Source organism: Phyllobates terribilis, unplaced genomic scaffold (genome assembly GCF_046119375.1).
Source record: "Phyllobates terribilis strain yellow unplaced genomic scaffold, ASM4611937v1 Scaffold_2__4_contigs__length_985480577, whole genome shotgun sequence".
NCBI classification, from domain to species: Eukaryota; Metazoa; Chordata; class Amphibia; order Anura; family Dendrobatidae; genus Phyllobates; species Phyllobates terribilis.
In genome coordinates, this window is record NW_027362762.1 from 900,546,064 (window position 1) to 900,562,204 (window position 16,141).

Sequence of the window (16,141 nt, forward strand, 5' to 3'; positions counted from 1 at the left end):
GTTGCACTGCACTTCAAACATATACCTGGCAGCTATGATAGGAAATGTACTTATTAATGTCAAAAACATGCACATAAGATTCAGTAAGTGGGAGTTTTTTTCTCATCTCAGCTTTTAAGTGCTTACTGTGTATTTAGTCTTATCTGTGCACTTATCCTTATGTGGGCGTTCAGTATTGCTGGTTTCTTAGGCATTATTGGCTTACTTTTACAGTAGTTATCTGACCCCCTAGATCTTCATTATAATGTGCCCCATGTGACATCATTATGATAATTCTGTACTTTGTATGCGCTGTTACATAATTCGATATAAAAGTAATCTTTTCACTCTCTATATGGTAGATGATTTGCAGGCAGCATGATGTGGAGCTGGATGGGTTGAGCAGATAGATATATAGTTTTATAGGGAAAAGATTTAGTATAAGTTATTATTATTATTATTATTTATTATTATAGCGCCATTTATTCCATAGCGCTTTACATGTGATAGGGATATACATAGCAAAAACATTGACATAATCTTAACAAAACGAGTCAGCGACTGGTACAGGAGGAGCGAAGACCCTGCCCGCGAGAGCTCACAAGCTACAAGGGATGGGTGAGGATACAGTAGGTGAGGGTAGAGGAGGTCATGCAGTAATGTGGTGGAGCGGTGGCTACTGCAGGTTGTAGGCTTGTCTGAAGAGGTAGGTCTTCAGGTTTCTTTTGAAGGCTTCCATGGTAGGCGAGAGTCTGATGTGTTTGGGTACAGAGTTCCAGAGTAGGGGGGATGCACGGGAGAAAGTTGAAATTTATTGACCAACATCCCTGCTCAGAGTGGACTTAGGAGTCCAGTGGGAGGTCCTAGCCAGTGATTGACAGCTTTCTCTGGTGTGCATGTAGAGACAACTATCAGTCACTTCTGGACTCATACGCCAAGATGGATCAGAGATTTCAGCGAATTAAATGGGTTGTCTTGTGATAACTTACTGATCGGTGATGGTCTGATCGCATAGACTTGTACTGATCAGGAAGGGGGAAATTTTTATCCATGACTGGGCACTTATCCTTGTAACGAGATAAAATGAATAGTCAGATGCGTGACCACTGCTCCGTTTATTCTTTATGGAACTGCTGGAAAAAGCCTTGGTAAGGAATGAATAGAGTAGCAGTCGAGCATGCGCACTGATGCTCCATTGTAACGTGGATAGAAGTGCCCCATGCTGCCAATTAGTGTGGCTCACAATAGGCGGACCGCCACTGACCAATAAGTTATCACTTATTCTGTACGTAGGTGATTACTTGTTGTCCCTGGTCAATTCCTTTAAGTGCAGTGGCTGGCTAAGAACAGAGGCATCAGTTTAGTGGTTGTTCATAAAGAAGAACCTCGTTGTTGGATTGACGATAGATTACAGAGACGGAAATTTAGTGATGGTAAGGCCAATGTCACACATCCTTGAAACATGGATCATTCTCACCTTGGAAGACCCGGTCCGACCACCGGGTCTCCCGAGTCGTGACAACTGTTTCTTAAAAGCCCATAAATTAGTTGGCGTAAGTTGGGGGACCCAATGGTTAGGCTGAGTCGTCTGATGCAAGAACAGTTTGTGTTTCACGGATGTGAGAAACTGGCCTTAGACTGATTGGTAATGAGTTACAGTATAAAAATACTTAGAATAAAAAATAATCTGCCCTGTTTCCTGGTCACTTGTCTTGATAGAGGAAATGAATGTCTTAGAGGGATTGTATGTCAGCCAGAGTGGACAGCAGTCATATAGAGCCTCACTTTCTCCTGTGGACCTGACATAGATCTACAGGCTTCAGAAAAACAGTGTAATGTGCCATGTCCCCAGTGCAGAGAATTAAGGCACTTGTTTCAGATTTTACTAAAGGGTGAAACCTGGTTGGCCAAATGATGAGGGAATCGTACAACAAAAAGGTATTTTCCAATAGTGAAAACCCAAGGGAATCTGTCAGCAAGTTTAAACCACTTAACTATTGATATGCTCATATAGTTCATTGAAAGATAAATACCTTGATACCTTTGTATTTGCTGTCCATTGCATTATTCTGGAAAAATTCACAATTTTATTAATATGCAAATGAAGCGTTAGGTGCACTGGGTTGGACAAAGCACCAAACAAAAGCCTGCCTCCCCAGGTCATTTACATTTTTAGTTGCTCCTTATGTTGCTAGATGTTGTCAGGTAGGGCAGGAAAACTTGCGTCTGCTCAGATCGCTGCTTTCCTTGCGTCTGCACTGTTAGGTGCCGTTTTGAGGGCATTGGATCCAGTGTACTGGTGTACATGTGCCAGCCAACCATGATGTAGACCCGCAGGCGCCAGGCGATTTGGGATGTCTCAGGATTTCCTGCCCATCGCTTGACGTCAGCACTGAGGATGTAAATGATCTAACTTTCGTTAAGTGCTCTGGGCTGGAAATAGCACCTAACACCTCATTTGCATAGTGATAGAATTTCTCTGGATCAATGCAATGCAAAGCAAATATAAAGATATGAGTACGTTTATCTTTACGTGACCTACATGGTTAAAAAACAGTTAAGGTGGGTTAAACTTGCTGATAGATTCCCTTTAATAAACCTTTTATGAAACGCACTGCCAATAACAGCTTCTGCCGTTACGTTTAAAGCATCACATAATATATAGAAATGAGTAATAATTATACAGTAAAACATTGAATGTTCTCGTTTGTCAGGCCGAAGACATTTTCACTGCCCCAGACCTACAAGCCCGGTGTCAACGGATAGTAACATGAGCACTGCCGTCATGCAGAAAAGCCGCCCAGCCAAAAAACAGAAACACCAGCAAGGACATCTACGGAAAGATGTCTACACAGATGGTGAGACTCATTTAAATACAACACAATTAGGCTTTTATTACAGTTCTGTCATTTCAATGCATATGGCATGAATGCAGTCTTTCTCCTATTTTTTTTCCAAGTTTCTTGCTTTTTTTTAGATTTAATTTATTTTTAATGTCTTTTAGAACTTTTTATTATGTTAATGAATCATTTTAAGCTGTCATTATATGGCACCACTTTGCAGTATTATTCTCTTGAGACAAAAAAGTCTACTGGTTCATTTTTTTACTTGTAGTGATATCGTAAAAGAAGTGTGCTACCTAATTTGTTCTTCTTCTAGGAAATACAGTGAAAAACACATAGCGCCGATTCATCCTACCTGGCGTAGCGTACACTCGAGCTATGCCAGTCACTACAGAGTACACGACGCCAAATTCGTTAAGAGGCCCACCGAATTTGACGACTCTTTTAAATGGCATGCACTTCCGCGATCTGCGCTGAAAATGCTACTCTGGTTGGGGACTGAAGTAGCATCGCTATCGTAGAAAACATTTCATGAATTTAATGGGGGGAGTTGCCGTGCTGCCCTGACTGCTCCCCAATAACGCCCATTTAAGTGGAGCTGATCCAAAGTGGCGTGAAGACGTCACAAAATTTTTGTACAACTCCTTGTTGCCCAAAAATGTTACTACTAGTGATGAGCGAGTATGTTTTGTTAACCCTTTTGACTTTTTTGCGACTGTTTGACAGCTTTAATACATGTGAGGAATGCCTAAGAAACAAGCATTCCTCACATGTATTAAAGCTGTCAAACAATCACAAATCATGAACACGGAGTGACTAAAACATAACATCCGAGCACGCTGAAGATACCCGGAAAACACCCGAGAATGCTCATAAATCTTAACTAACGAGCATGCTCGCTCATCACTAGTTACGACTTGTCTAAGCTTTTACACCACACCTGTGGCATAAAAGCTGTGATAAATCGGCCCCCATAGAGTTTTCTAACACCGAGATTGTAATTTTTTATGAATACTGTAAACTTTCAGCACTTTGGTAAAATAAGTACAGAAACTACAAAATTCCTGCATTGGATTCCACCAGAACTGGACATTAAGGACGTGTTTAACGGTAATGTTTTGTTCTTTACAAGTTGCTCAGAATCCTATTTCTGTATAACTGTCCTTTAAATGTAGAGTTGCAATTAAAAACAAATCGTTTGTAAGGTTTTTCTTAAAAGAGTTGTCCACCTTTTGAGGGCATTTATTTTTTTTACTTTAAATATATGTCTTTGGGGCTAAACATAATTTTTGCAGTTGGGTTTAATTAAAAATGTTGCGCCTTTTATAGTCTCTAAGTTGTAATGTCTGTTGCTGGCTGCAAAGTGAGCTAACTGTGGATTCATAAGCCAGCCAGTTCTGGTGGTCAGGAGAGTTTGTAAGGCTGGGGTCACACGGCGATTGATTTTCTCATGAGAGGATGGGGCCAATTATGCTAATGACACTCGACTCAAACTATGTCAGAGTTTGAGCCAAGTATTATCTTAATGTGATCCGATTCTCTCGCGTGAGATAATAGTATCACAGGTGCGGAGAAGATGGAGAACTTAATTTCTTAATCTTCTCCATTCTCTGTGTCGGACTGCACTTGGATGACATCTGAGTGCAGTCTGATGTTTCACACACACCGATAGACTTCTATGTGTGCTCGCGATCTGAATATTGGAGCCACTCGCATCATGCCGAGTGCCGAATCGGCATGAGAAAAAAAATTGCAGATCTGCACTGCCCCATAGTATAACATTGGTCCGAGTGCTATCCAATAAAACTCGGCCATGTTAAACGCTTGTATGAGCAAGCCCTTACTCTTGTATCCATATTTTTCTGAGCTCTAAGTAACTGATTTATAACCACAGATCACATCAATGTTGAATATACAGGGAAATGAAGAGCCTGTAAAAACCAAACCGTGCAACATTTTTTTAATAAAACCCCAATTGCAAACATTATTTTTAGCCACAAACCCATGCATTTAAGTAGGAAAGAAAATGTCCCTATAGGTGGACAACCCCTTTAAAAGAAAATACATGAATCAGGGCACCAGACGTCCTCCTTTTTGGTAACTTTGTTAGTACAGAAAATTTACAACATTTCAGCCTTGAAGAGCCTTTATCGAGCTATAAAAAAGAGAGATATAACTTGATAAAGGTCCTGCACAGCCAAAACGTTGTGATTTTTCTTTACTAATAAAGTTACCAAAAAGGAGGACGTCTGGTGCCCAGGGTCCTTTATTTCTCTGCACTGCTACAACCTTGTGAAGGGTTGCACCAAATGTGCACGGACAATAGAGTGCTGCACGAGAATCATCTAATGCAAGTGTAAATCCTTTAAAGGGGTTATCCAGGACTAAATTATTTTTTTACTATAAGCCAAAAAGCTAACAGGTAAGTACCATATATACTCTAGTATAAGTTGTCTTTTTCAGCCCATTTTTTATATAACCGAGTATATACATAGTCCGGTGGTGGATAGTGTGGGGGGGTGTTGCGGCGGCAGAGGAGCGGGGCACAAACAGTAGCCGAAATGAATATTCACCCTTCTCCGCGCCCATGGGAGTGGAGAGTGGTGAATATTCATTTCTTTAATAGCGTGCACACAGTGTCAGCGGCGCTGCAGCTTCGGCTGCGGCTTAGTGATCCTCTGTGCCCGCTACTAAAGAGAATGCATATTCATCCTTCTCCACTCCCATATTCATTCTCTTTAGTAGCGGGCACATTAGACAGCTGAGCCGCAGCGATAGCTGCGGCGCTGCTGACACTGTGCGCACGCCATTAAAGAACAGGGATTATTTACTCTGCTCCACGCACATAGTCCCGGCATGGAGAGGAGTGAATTTCCCCGCAGCTCACCTTGGCGTCTGAGAGTGCATGGCAGTGACATCATGCACTGCTCACATGCGGAGGCGAGCTGCTGCTGCTAGAACAGAAGCAGCGCTGGAGCAGAGGGGAGGAAGGTGAGTATGAGTGTTTATTTTTTTAATATGTGCAATGATGGGGGACCATGCAAACCAGGATAGGGGGGCCTTACATGCCAGGATTGAGTCTGAGGGGGCCATGCATATCGGGATTGGGGATTAGGAGTGCCATGCATTCCAGAATTGGGGATGAGGGGTGCCATACATTCCAGGATTGGGGATGATGGGTGGTATACATACCAGGATTGGGGATGAGGGGTGCCATACATAACCAGGATTGGGGATGAGGGGTGCCATACATACCAGGATTGAGGATGATGGGGCCATGCATACCAGGATTGGGAATGAGGGGTGCCATGCATACCAGGATTGGGGATGAGGAGGCCATGCATACCAGGATTGGGGAAGAGAGGACCATGCATACCAGGATTAGAGATGATGGGGCCATGCATACCAGGATTGGGGATGAGGGGTGCCATGCATACCAGGATTTGGGATCATGATGAGGTCATGAATACCAGGATTGGGGATGAGGGGTACCATACATAACCAGGATTGGGGATGAGGGGTGCCATACATACCAGGATTGAGGATGAGGGGAGCCATGCATACCAGGATTGGGGATGATGGGGCCATGCATACCAGGATTGGGAATGAGGGGTGCCATGCATACCAGGATTGGGGATGAGGAGGCCATGCATACCAGGATTGGGGAAGAGAGGACCATGCATACCAGGATTAGAGATGATGGGGCCATGCATACCAGGATTGGGGATGAGGGGTGCCATGCATACCAGGATTTGGGATCATGATGAGGTCATGAATACCAGGATTGGGGATGAGGGGGCCATGCATACTAGGATTAGGGATGAGGGGATACAGCAGTTGCTAACTACTTTCCTGTTCTATCTGGTGCCAGCTCAGAGCAGTCACTGATGGCACCTATCGGCAATTCAGCTGCTCCATGTCAACAGAGTAGCTATTCTTCTTCCTAGCTGCTCTGTCATCGACTCGTGACTGACGACGTCATGCTAATTGTCAGCCGGCTCCACTCAGTCAGGCGCGTCAACAGAGCAAAGTGGAAGAGAAGCCGCTGCTCTGTCGACGTGACGTCAGCTGAAACTGCAGAGTTGCTGGCAACAGCAGTCCATGTCCGCTCTGTGCTGGCAGGGATCTCCGCTGGGCAGAACAGACATGTATTTAGAAATTACCTGCTTTTTAGTTCTTAGGCCCACGGTAAAAAAATAATATAGTCATGGATAACCCCTATAAACTCACATATATCAAATATCATGTTACTGCTCCTAGTGGCTTAGCAAAGCATAATATATGATATTGCAATGCAATTTTCATATTTTTGCTTTCTGCTCTACATGTGCAAGCTCTCTTATCCTTAAAAGTGACCTGCAAGGCAATGTGATCATTTTAATTGCAAATATCAATATACCAGAGTTCAGAAGGAACAGGGAAGTCATATTATAAGACTATAGCAGTAGCTATTTTATATAACTATTGCCCTTATTGGTGTAGCATTATTATTGCTATTCTTTTTCTACAAATCTCATTGTTTTAGGCTGCAGTAGAAAGTAGAAGCCATTACGCCATCTTATTTATTCTATTATTCACACCGTTCAAGATATTGTCTAGAAAAATTCACAATGGGACAATTATGAGAATTGTCTGTGGATTATGCTTATATCTATAGCAGAGACAATTAGTCCATTATCTAGTATGGACGCCAGCTTTTAAATGCATATATTATATAAAATCTATCTATGGATCACATAATGATGAATTATTTTAATTTTGCTAATGATGGACGGCTGCTGTGAGCCACAATATTTTCAGAAGGGCTCTTATTGGCAATCAATGCACTTTAGTTGCTGACACTAAATATCACTTCTATTGATTCAGAGATCTAAAAGCAATTATTTGGAAATATTCCATTTGCTAAGCTGGAGCAAATATATCCGCTGAAACATTTCCTTAAAATTAAAGGGGTATTTTCAAGTTTGGAAATTATCTTTTACCTCTGAGACCCCCCGTCAATCCAGAGAACTGGGGCTGTAAAGAGCCTTGTGTGAATGGAGTGGTGGTTGATCTCTCGCACTGTCCTCCATTTATTCTTAATTGGACCTCGTGGATAACCGAGCGCTGATCTTGGCTAATCTTTGGCACTCCCATAAGAATTTTGGGGTATTTTCAAGTTTGGCTATTATCTCTGATCACTGAAACCCTCATCAATCCAGAGAACTGGGGATCTGAAGAGCCTTGTGTGAATGGAGTGGTGGTTGATCACACACACGATTTATTCTTAATGGGACCCGAGCACTGATCTTGCCTAGTGATTGGCACTTCCATAAAAATAAATGGAGTGATAGTGCACATAATTGAACACAGGGCTCTCTAGAGCCCCAGTTTTCTGCATCAATGGGAGTCACAGCATAGTAACTTCCAAATGTGAGAATACCTCTTTTCACTTTTTGGGACAGTGGTAATTCCCTCTATGCTCAGGATGCATAGCTCATATAATCATGATATTCCAGGTTAAGTTTAGCCAGTTGGCATCTGGGAGATCAACCGCTTAGTGGCCACAGTGGAGCTATCAGTAGAGAAGATCATGTAACGTCATCATTCATTCTCCACCCCCTCAATGCCTTGGTTCCCACATCCAGAGATGCCGGGAACCAAGAAACTTTTCCAAATAATTTGATTTCAGGGAAGTTTCAGGCAGTTTTAGCAAGGCCCGAGAGATTTGCAGACTCATCAGGGAATCCTGGAGGTCTACTCCCTTTTTGGGAGCCTCCTAGATGTCTTGAAAGAATTACCAATTAAAAAGCTTGAATTTGCTAATATAGAATATGTAACTGAAACACGACACTCCTCTTATTGGCTGGTGCTGATGTAGAGTCCCAACCAATGTAGTAAAAATGTAAAATATAGTGGCTCTTGTATATCATTGCAAATTAATGTGTTTTATTTACACGTGTAATCCACAGTTCAATGCATAATGTTTCGGTCAGATCCCTGACCTTCATCAGATGCACGGATTACTTTTAGACAAGGGTGAAGAAAATGAAACCATGCACTCTGAGATTAGCATGTCACCACTGGAGAAAAGCAATCTGTGCATCTGATGAAGGTCAAAGATCTGACCAAAACGTTATGCATTGAACTGTGGATTACACATGTAAAAAAAAAAAACACTTTAATCTGCAACTTTCTACGAGTGCCATGTCCTTTTATATTGTTCTAATATAGAATATGACCTGATATGCATCTCATGCCATTTAGCTGTTAGCTGAACCTGCCCTATAAACAGGACAGGTTCCTTTAGATGAGGTTATCTTTAAGAAGCCTTGTTAAGGCTTTTACATACAGTATACTTGCCAACTCTTGAGTCTGAGGTACCCCTGTAAAAAACTAGTATCTCAAATTCACTGCAGAAACCTACCAAAACCTCCAAGAAATCAACAATTCTAGGAAGTTGTTTGTGCCCTGTTATCTCAAGCCGGCATGGCTGAGATGTAGAGGTGGCAGAGAATGGGCAGTGCTATGGGAGTGGAGGGATGTAATGTTCAAAAGGGGGCTTGACTATGAATGAACATTGTACGTCCTTCAAAACTTCTGGTTGCCTGGATGCTAGCGAGCTAAAGATGGCAAGTATGTTTTTACCCCATTGTAATGTTTGATGATCTGGAGAGCTTTACGTTACATGCTAATGAGCATATGTAGCAGACCCACTTTTGGTCATTGTAAAAGTACCTAGAGAAAAAATAAAAGTCACATTAAAGAAACCTCTCGATCAAAAATATCATACTTTTTTGTGTCTACAGCTCCTATGTATATACCTAAATTTCTCCATGGTTATAGGCTATGAACAAACCCAGTTGTCTTATGCTCTTTCATCTTTCCCGTCTTTTGCTATGTGTAGAATATCAAGTAGACGGAGCGGAGAGAGTGAAGTCATACATGACAGAGGACGAGACTACACAGTCTGTGACTAATAAACTGAGATTCATCTTGACTCTGCTGGGCACTAATGCCCCTCAACTACCATGCGTCATATTTAAAACTGGCAAGGAAGCACTGGAAAACAATAGAGCAACACAGGGTCTTATCCAGAATGTAATAAGAGAGATAGGAGTGCAGGGATGTGCTCACCTGGTGTGGTTGTGTAGCCACAACACTATACAAGGTTAGAAGATTGGCTGCTGCAAATCCAAGGAGGGAATTTCAGTGGAAAAATGAAGGGATGGATCTTTGCTGGGGTGCTGGGGACATCAACGGGTAATACTAGTGTACAGGAGGAAGTATCCAGGTGACAATATAGTTGAACAGCGGTTTTTATTGTCAACGCGTTTTGAAGTTCATATACTTCCAGGCTCACCGTGAGACCACCTCTTCCCTCCCAGACCAACAGCTCAGGGGAATAGGGGACTTTTCCCTAGGTTGCTGGACTGAGGGAGGAAGAGGTGGTCTCAGAGGTTTCCTCAGCAGCTCAGCAAAGATTTGTCTCTCCATTTTTCAACAGGATAGTTAAAACAAGCATCTTCTTATGTGAAGTAGGGGTCTAGGGACCACTTAGGCACCAGTACTAGGCTACAACTGTTACAGCTGCACATTGTATAGCTACAGCCCTGATACATAGGACTATAGAGGAACAATAGACCTAAAACAGTAAGATATTTTTAATTTAGGTAAGTCTGTTTATTTTTATATTAAATGCATTGCATTAATGCAAAATGGTCCATACATCTGCATTTTTTTTAGTTTAAAAGGATTAATGCACTGCACAAATAGCGTAATTTAAAGTCCGTAGATAACATGGAAGCAATTGATCATGTGTTATATAAATGCCAATGCGATATTTTATTTCCTGGTGTGGAATACCTTAATTTTCCATTACAAGCTCAAATAACAAGGGTGAGATCAGACAATGCGGCTGGATGTAACAACAAATCTCCTCCCATCTGCAGTGGTCAATCACTGCACAAGTTTGTTTCAAAATTGTGTTGCCAGTTGTCACTATGAGCGGGCAAAGTTTCTCCCATGTGGTCAACTGCACTGTCTGATCAAACCCTTAGTAGATCATGAATTTAGATGATGAATAAATGTTTTTTGCACGTATATTATACTATATATATACAGTACAGACCAAAAGTTTGGACACACCTTCTCATTTAAAGATTTTTCTGTATTTTCATGACTTTGAAAATTGTACATTCACACTGAAGGCATCAAAACTATGAATTAACACATGTGGAATTATATACTTAACAAAAAAGTGTGAAACAACTGAAAATATGTCTTATATTCCAGGTTCTTCAAAGTAGCCACCTTTTGCTTTGATGACTGCTTTGCACACTCTTGGCATTCTCTTGATGAGCTTCGAGAGGTAGTCACCAGAAATGGTCTTCCAACAATCTTGAAGGAGTTCCCAGAGATGCTTAGCACTTGTTTGCCCTTTTGCCTTCACTCTGCGGTCCAGCTCACCCCAAACCATCTCGATTGGGTTCAGGTCTGGTGACACATCTCTACAACAACTGTTAAGAGGAGACTTTGTGCAGCAGGCCTTCATGGTAAAATAGCTGCTAGGAAACCACTGCTAAGGACAGGCAACAAGCAAAAGAGACTTGTTTGGGCTAAAGAACACAAGAAATGGACATTAGACCAGTGGAAATCTGTGCTTTGGTCTGATGAGTCCAAATTTGAGATCTTTGGTTCCAACCACCGTGTCTTTGTGCGACACAGAAAAGGTGAACGGATGGACTCTACATGCCTGGTTCCCACCGTGAAGCATGGAGGAGGAGGTGTGATGGTGTGGGGGTGCTTTGCTGGTGACACTGTTGGGGATTTATTCAAAATTGAAGGCATACTGAACCAGCATGGCTACCACAGCATCTTGCAGCGGCATGCTATTCCATCCGGTTTGCATTTAGTTGGACCATCATTTATTTTTCAACAGGACAATGATCCCAAACACACCTCCAGGCTGTGTAAGGGCTATTTGACCAAGAAGGAGAGTGATGGGGTGCTATGCCAGATGACCTGGCCTCCACAGTCACCAGACCTGAACCCAATCGAGATGGTTTGGGGTGAGCTGGACCGCAGAGTGAAGGCAAAAGGGCCAACAAGTGCTAAGCATCTCTGGGAACTCCTTCAAGATTGTTGGAAGACTGTTTCCGGTGACTACCTCTTGAAGCTCATCAAGAGAATGCCAAGAGTGTGCAAAGCAGTCATCAAAGCAAAAGGTGGCTACTTTGAAGAACCTAGAATATAAGACATATTTTCAGTTGTTTCACACTTGTTTGTTAAGTATATAATTCCACATGTGTTAATTCATAGTTTTGATGCCTTCAGTGTGAATGTACAATTTTCAAAGTCATGAAAATACAGAAAAATCTTTAAATGAGAAGGTGTGTCCAAACTTTTGGTCTGTACTGTGTATATATATATATATATATATATATATATATATATATATATATATATATATATATATAAAAAAAAAATTCATTGTTTTTACCTGTTTATTGAAGCAACAATTATTCTTTTCTACCAAATTAATTTGCTGATCTGCAGCTGAAGTACAATCTCTCTGATGCAATATATAAAGTCAAACAGATGAAATGGCACATTTGAATAGAAATAGTTGTGCACATGACATTTAAAAAAATATGCTGAAAAATGCCACGGGTTTATTGAAGAATGTGTTATTGGAGATAATCTGCTTACTGTAGCCTACTGCTCTGCAATTTGGTGTGCCAAATGTAGCCCTGTCTGGTCAAACTCACCTGCTACATTGGCAAGCAGTTTTAATCTCTGCTGCATCTGAATAATAAAGATCCATTTATGAATGGTCCGATCCTGCATGTATAATTCAGGATCCCTTTATTTATGATCCAATCTGGCATATATAATTCAGGGTTCCTTTATTTTTGGTCTGATCTGGCATGTACTGTATAATTCCGGATCCTTTTATTTATGGTCTGATTCCGCATATGTAATTCAGGTTCTTTTAGTTATGGTTTGACCTGACATGTATAATTTAGGATCCCTTTTTTATGGTCCGATCTTGCATGTATAATTGAATGCCTTTATTTATGGTCCGGTCCAGGATTTATAATTCAGGATCCCTTTATTTATGGTCTGATCCGGAATGTATAATTTAGGATCCTTTTATTCATGGTCTGATCTGGAACATATAATTTAGGATCCCTTCAATATGGTCCGATCTGGCATATGGTATGGATAATTCAGAATCCCTTTATTTATGGTTCGATCCTGCATTTATAATTTAGAATCCCTTTATTTATGCTCCAATCCGGCATGTATAATTCAGGATCCCTTTATTTATGGCCCGATCCCAAATATATAATTCAGGATACTTTATGGTTCGATCAAACATGCATAATTCAGGATCCCTTTTATTTATGGCCCGATCTGACATATATAATTCAGGATCCCATTATTTATGGTTTGATCTGGCATGCATAATGCAGGATCCATTGATTTGTGGTCCGATCTGGCGTGTATAATTCAGGATCCCTTTATTTATGGTTCGATACAGCATGTATAATACAGATCCCTTTTTTTATGGTTCAATACGGCATGTATAATACAGGATCCCTTTATTTATGGTTCGATACGTCATGTGTAATACAGGATCCCTTTATTTATGGTTCGATACAGCATGTATAATACAGGATCCCTTTATTTATGGTTCGATGCAGCATGTATAATACAGATCCCTTTATTTATGGTTCGATACGGCATGTATAATACAGGATCCCTTTATTTATGGTTCGATACAGCATGTATAATACAGATCCCTTTATTTATGGTTCGATACGGCATGTATAATACAGGATCCCTTTATTTATGGTTCGATACAGCATGTATAATACAGATCCCTTTATTTATGGTTCGATACGGCATGTATAATACAGATCCCTTTATTTATGGTTCGATACGGCATGTATAATACAGGATCCCTTTATTTATGGTTCGATACAGCATGTATAATACAGGATCCCTTTATCCATGGTCCGATATGACTTGTATAATTCAGGTCAACATTTTCATTGACCAAATGAGATCCAAACTCAAATCTAAAGTGTTATTTCAAGCAAATTTTGTGGAAATAAACTCGTAGGCTCTAATCGTCTCTCTTCATGCCTTCACACACAATATCGACCTCGGCTGAAAAGGTAATTCTTGTATTCCCAAAAGGCCATTGGAGGAAATGCAAGCAGTAGGCTAATGTTTGAAGAAGAAAGCCCTTAATGAAAACGCCTCAGGTGGTGCACCTAGTTTTTATTAAACCTCTACATTTCTGCCTCTTCTCCCCTTCGAAATAAGAGCAATGAGGCAGCTCTCCTGGAAATTTATGTTTGGTACGTTTTCCTATTTTTTGTCATCTTGTCAGCCTTAGTAAATTTGCTGAAGGGGAAGCGCCATCTCCTGCATCTCGCCTCGCCGGTTGCCTCTTAGCAACAACAATCTGATTAGGAATTTCATTACCAGTCAGCAATTTTTCAAAGAGGGGCATCATTTTCCATTATCATATGAAAGCTTAATATTATAGATCCTTATCAATGGCTACACAAGCAGGTTTTATGGGTTTTTTTTTTGCTTTTCCCTGTCTGAAAGTCTTAGGCACTTGATGGACAAAAAAAGAAAAAAAAAATGACAAAGTGCCCAGCATGAGGAACGCAAGTAATTTTGGAATGAATGGTTGACCGGTATTATCAGCACTTTCCCCGGAGTCTACATTCAGAGGTCTATATCTGAGATTAGGCTAAATTTAACAGAGACATGACAGTACCCCTGGACTATGTGGCTCCTCACCGGATCGTGACTGTCAGTAGGACTGCGATGTTGGAGATTTTACCGGTTTCCAAAATATATTACAAGGGGAAAGCTTAGTAACAGGATCTCATTGTGTATGTTAAGGAAAAAGCATTTTTTTAAATATTAGAAAAAAAAAATGAATAACTTAGACGCATTTTTTTTATTAATAGAAATTTCATTTGGAGTCACCTTAAAATGATACAACAATATCTGTATACGGTATATACACATACCGTATATATGTTCAGTGTATAAGTTTTACTTTTTCTGTTTTTATAAGTGTCAACTGACTCAACTGCACATATAAAAACAATTAATAAAATAGTATATTTGTAACAAACTATTAAAATATAAAAAGAGGCTGCAAGAGGCCGTTATGATGTATGCAGCATTAAAGCAGTAAATTTGATAAATGCGAACCCTATAAATTGGGTCTTATTCAGCATATTGCCAAAATAGACTCCTGTTCCCTCCTAATGTCAGCGTTTCAATTAGTAGCCCAGTAATGTAGGTATAAATAGCAAATCTATGTCAAATTAGAAGCTGCTGTCGGGAGCTTATTTAGCTTTTATTCACACTAATGATCATTTGAATATTATAGGCTCTGTTATTGCAGTGCAGTGAAAATGAGCTACTGGGCTTTTTTAATTTTTGGTTCTCTTAATGTTTTGTGGTTTATTTCACTACTAATTTAGATACTATTGATCCAAAGATTTTAGGAATTTGCTACCTAGATCACATTCTTGTGATATGCAGGTATTCCGAGTGGCTGGTCCTGCAAGAGTGTGCGCATCAATGGCAAGGGAAATAGGTTTTGCTAAACAAGTGTTTGACCGAAAGCAATCTAAGGTGTATTGCTGGCCTAAATGCTGTCTTATCGTCATCAGAGTTGAGCAAGAGCATATATTTTTGACTCTATAACACTGCAACTGAGCTGGAGAAAATGATTTTAAAGAGAACCTGACAGGTCCCCCACCCCCTCCAACCCACCAGCATTTGTATATTCCTTTCTAAATTCCCTGCCTAACAGTCCTTTCTACTGTTTGACACATAAACAGATGTTTAACCCCTTTACAACCCAAGGTGGTTTGCACTTTAATGACGAGGCCAATTTTTACAATTCTGACCACTGTCACTTTATGAGGTAATTACTCTGGAACGCTTCAACGGATCCCCCTGATTCTGAGATTGTTTTTTCGTGACATATTGTACTTCATAATTGTGGTAAAATTTCTTCAATATCACTTGCGTTTATTTGTGAAAAAAACTGAAATTTGGCGAAAATTTTGAAAATTTTGCAATTTTCAAAATTTGAATTTTTATGCCCTTAAATCAGAGAGATATGTCACACAAAATTCCAACATGTCTACTTTACATCAGCACAATTTTTTTTTTATTGGGGAGCTATAAGGGTTAAAAGTTGACCAGCGATTTCTCATTTTTCCAACAAAATTTACAAAACCATTTTTTTAGGGACCACATCATATTTAAAGTCACTTTGAGGGGCCTTT

The 16,141-nt window shown here is 40.4% G+C and overlaps 1 protein-coding gene across 5 annotated transcripts in view; it reads left to right on the forward strand.

Annotated features, from left to right (window-relative positions):
- ROBO1 (roundabout guidance receptor 1) overlaps positions 1-16,141 on the forward strand; it is a 1,620,698-nt gene that overhangs the window by 1,594,498 nt on the left and 10,059 nt on the right. For all 5 annotated transcript variants that reach the window (XM_073668214.1, XM_073668217.1, XM_073668213.1 and 2 more), the window contains one exon: positions 2,694-2,837. In XM_073668214.1, the coding sequence (XP_073524315.1) occupies positions 2,694-2,837 (144 nt within the window). The remainder of the gene's footprint in view (positions 1-2,693; positions 2,838-16,141) is intronic.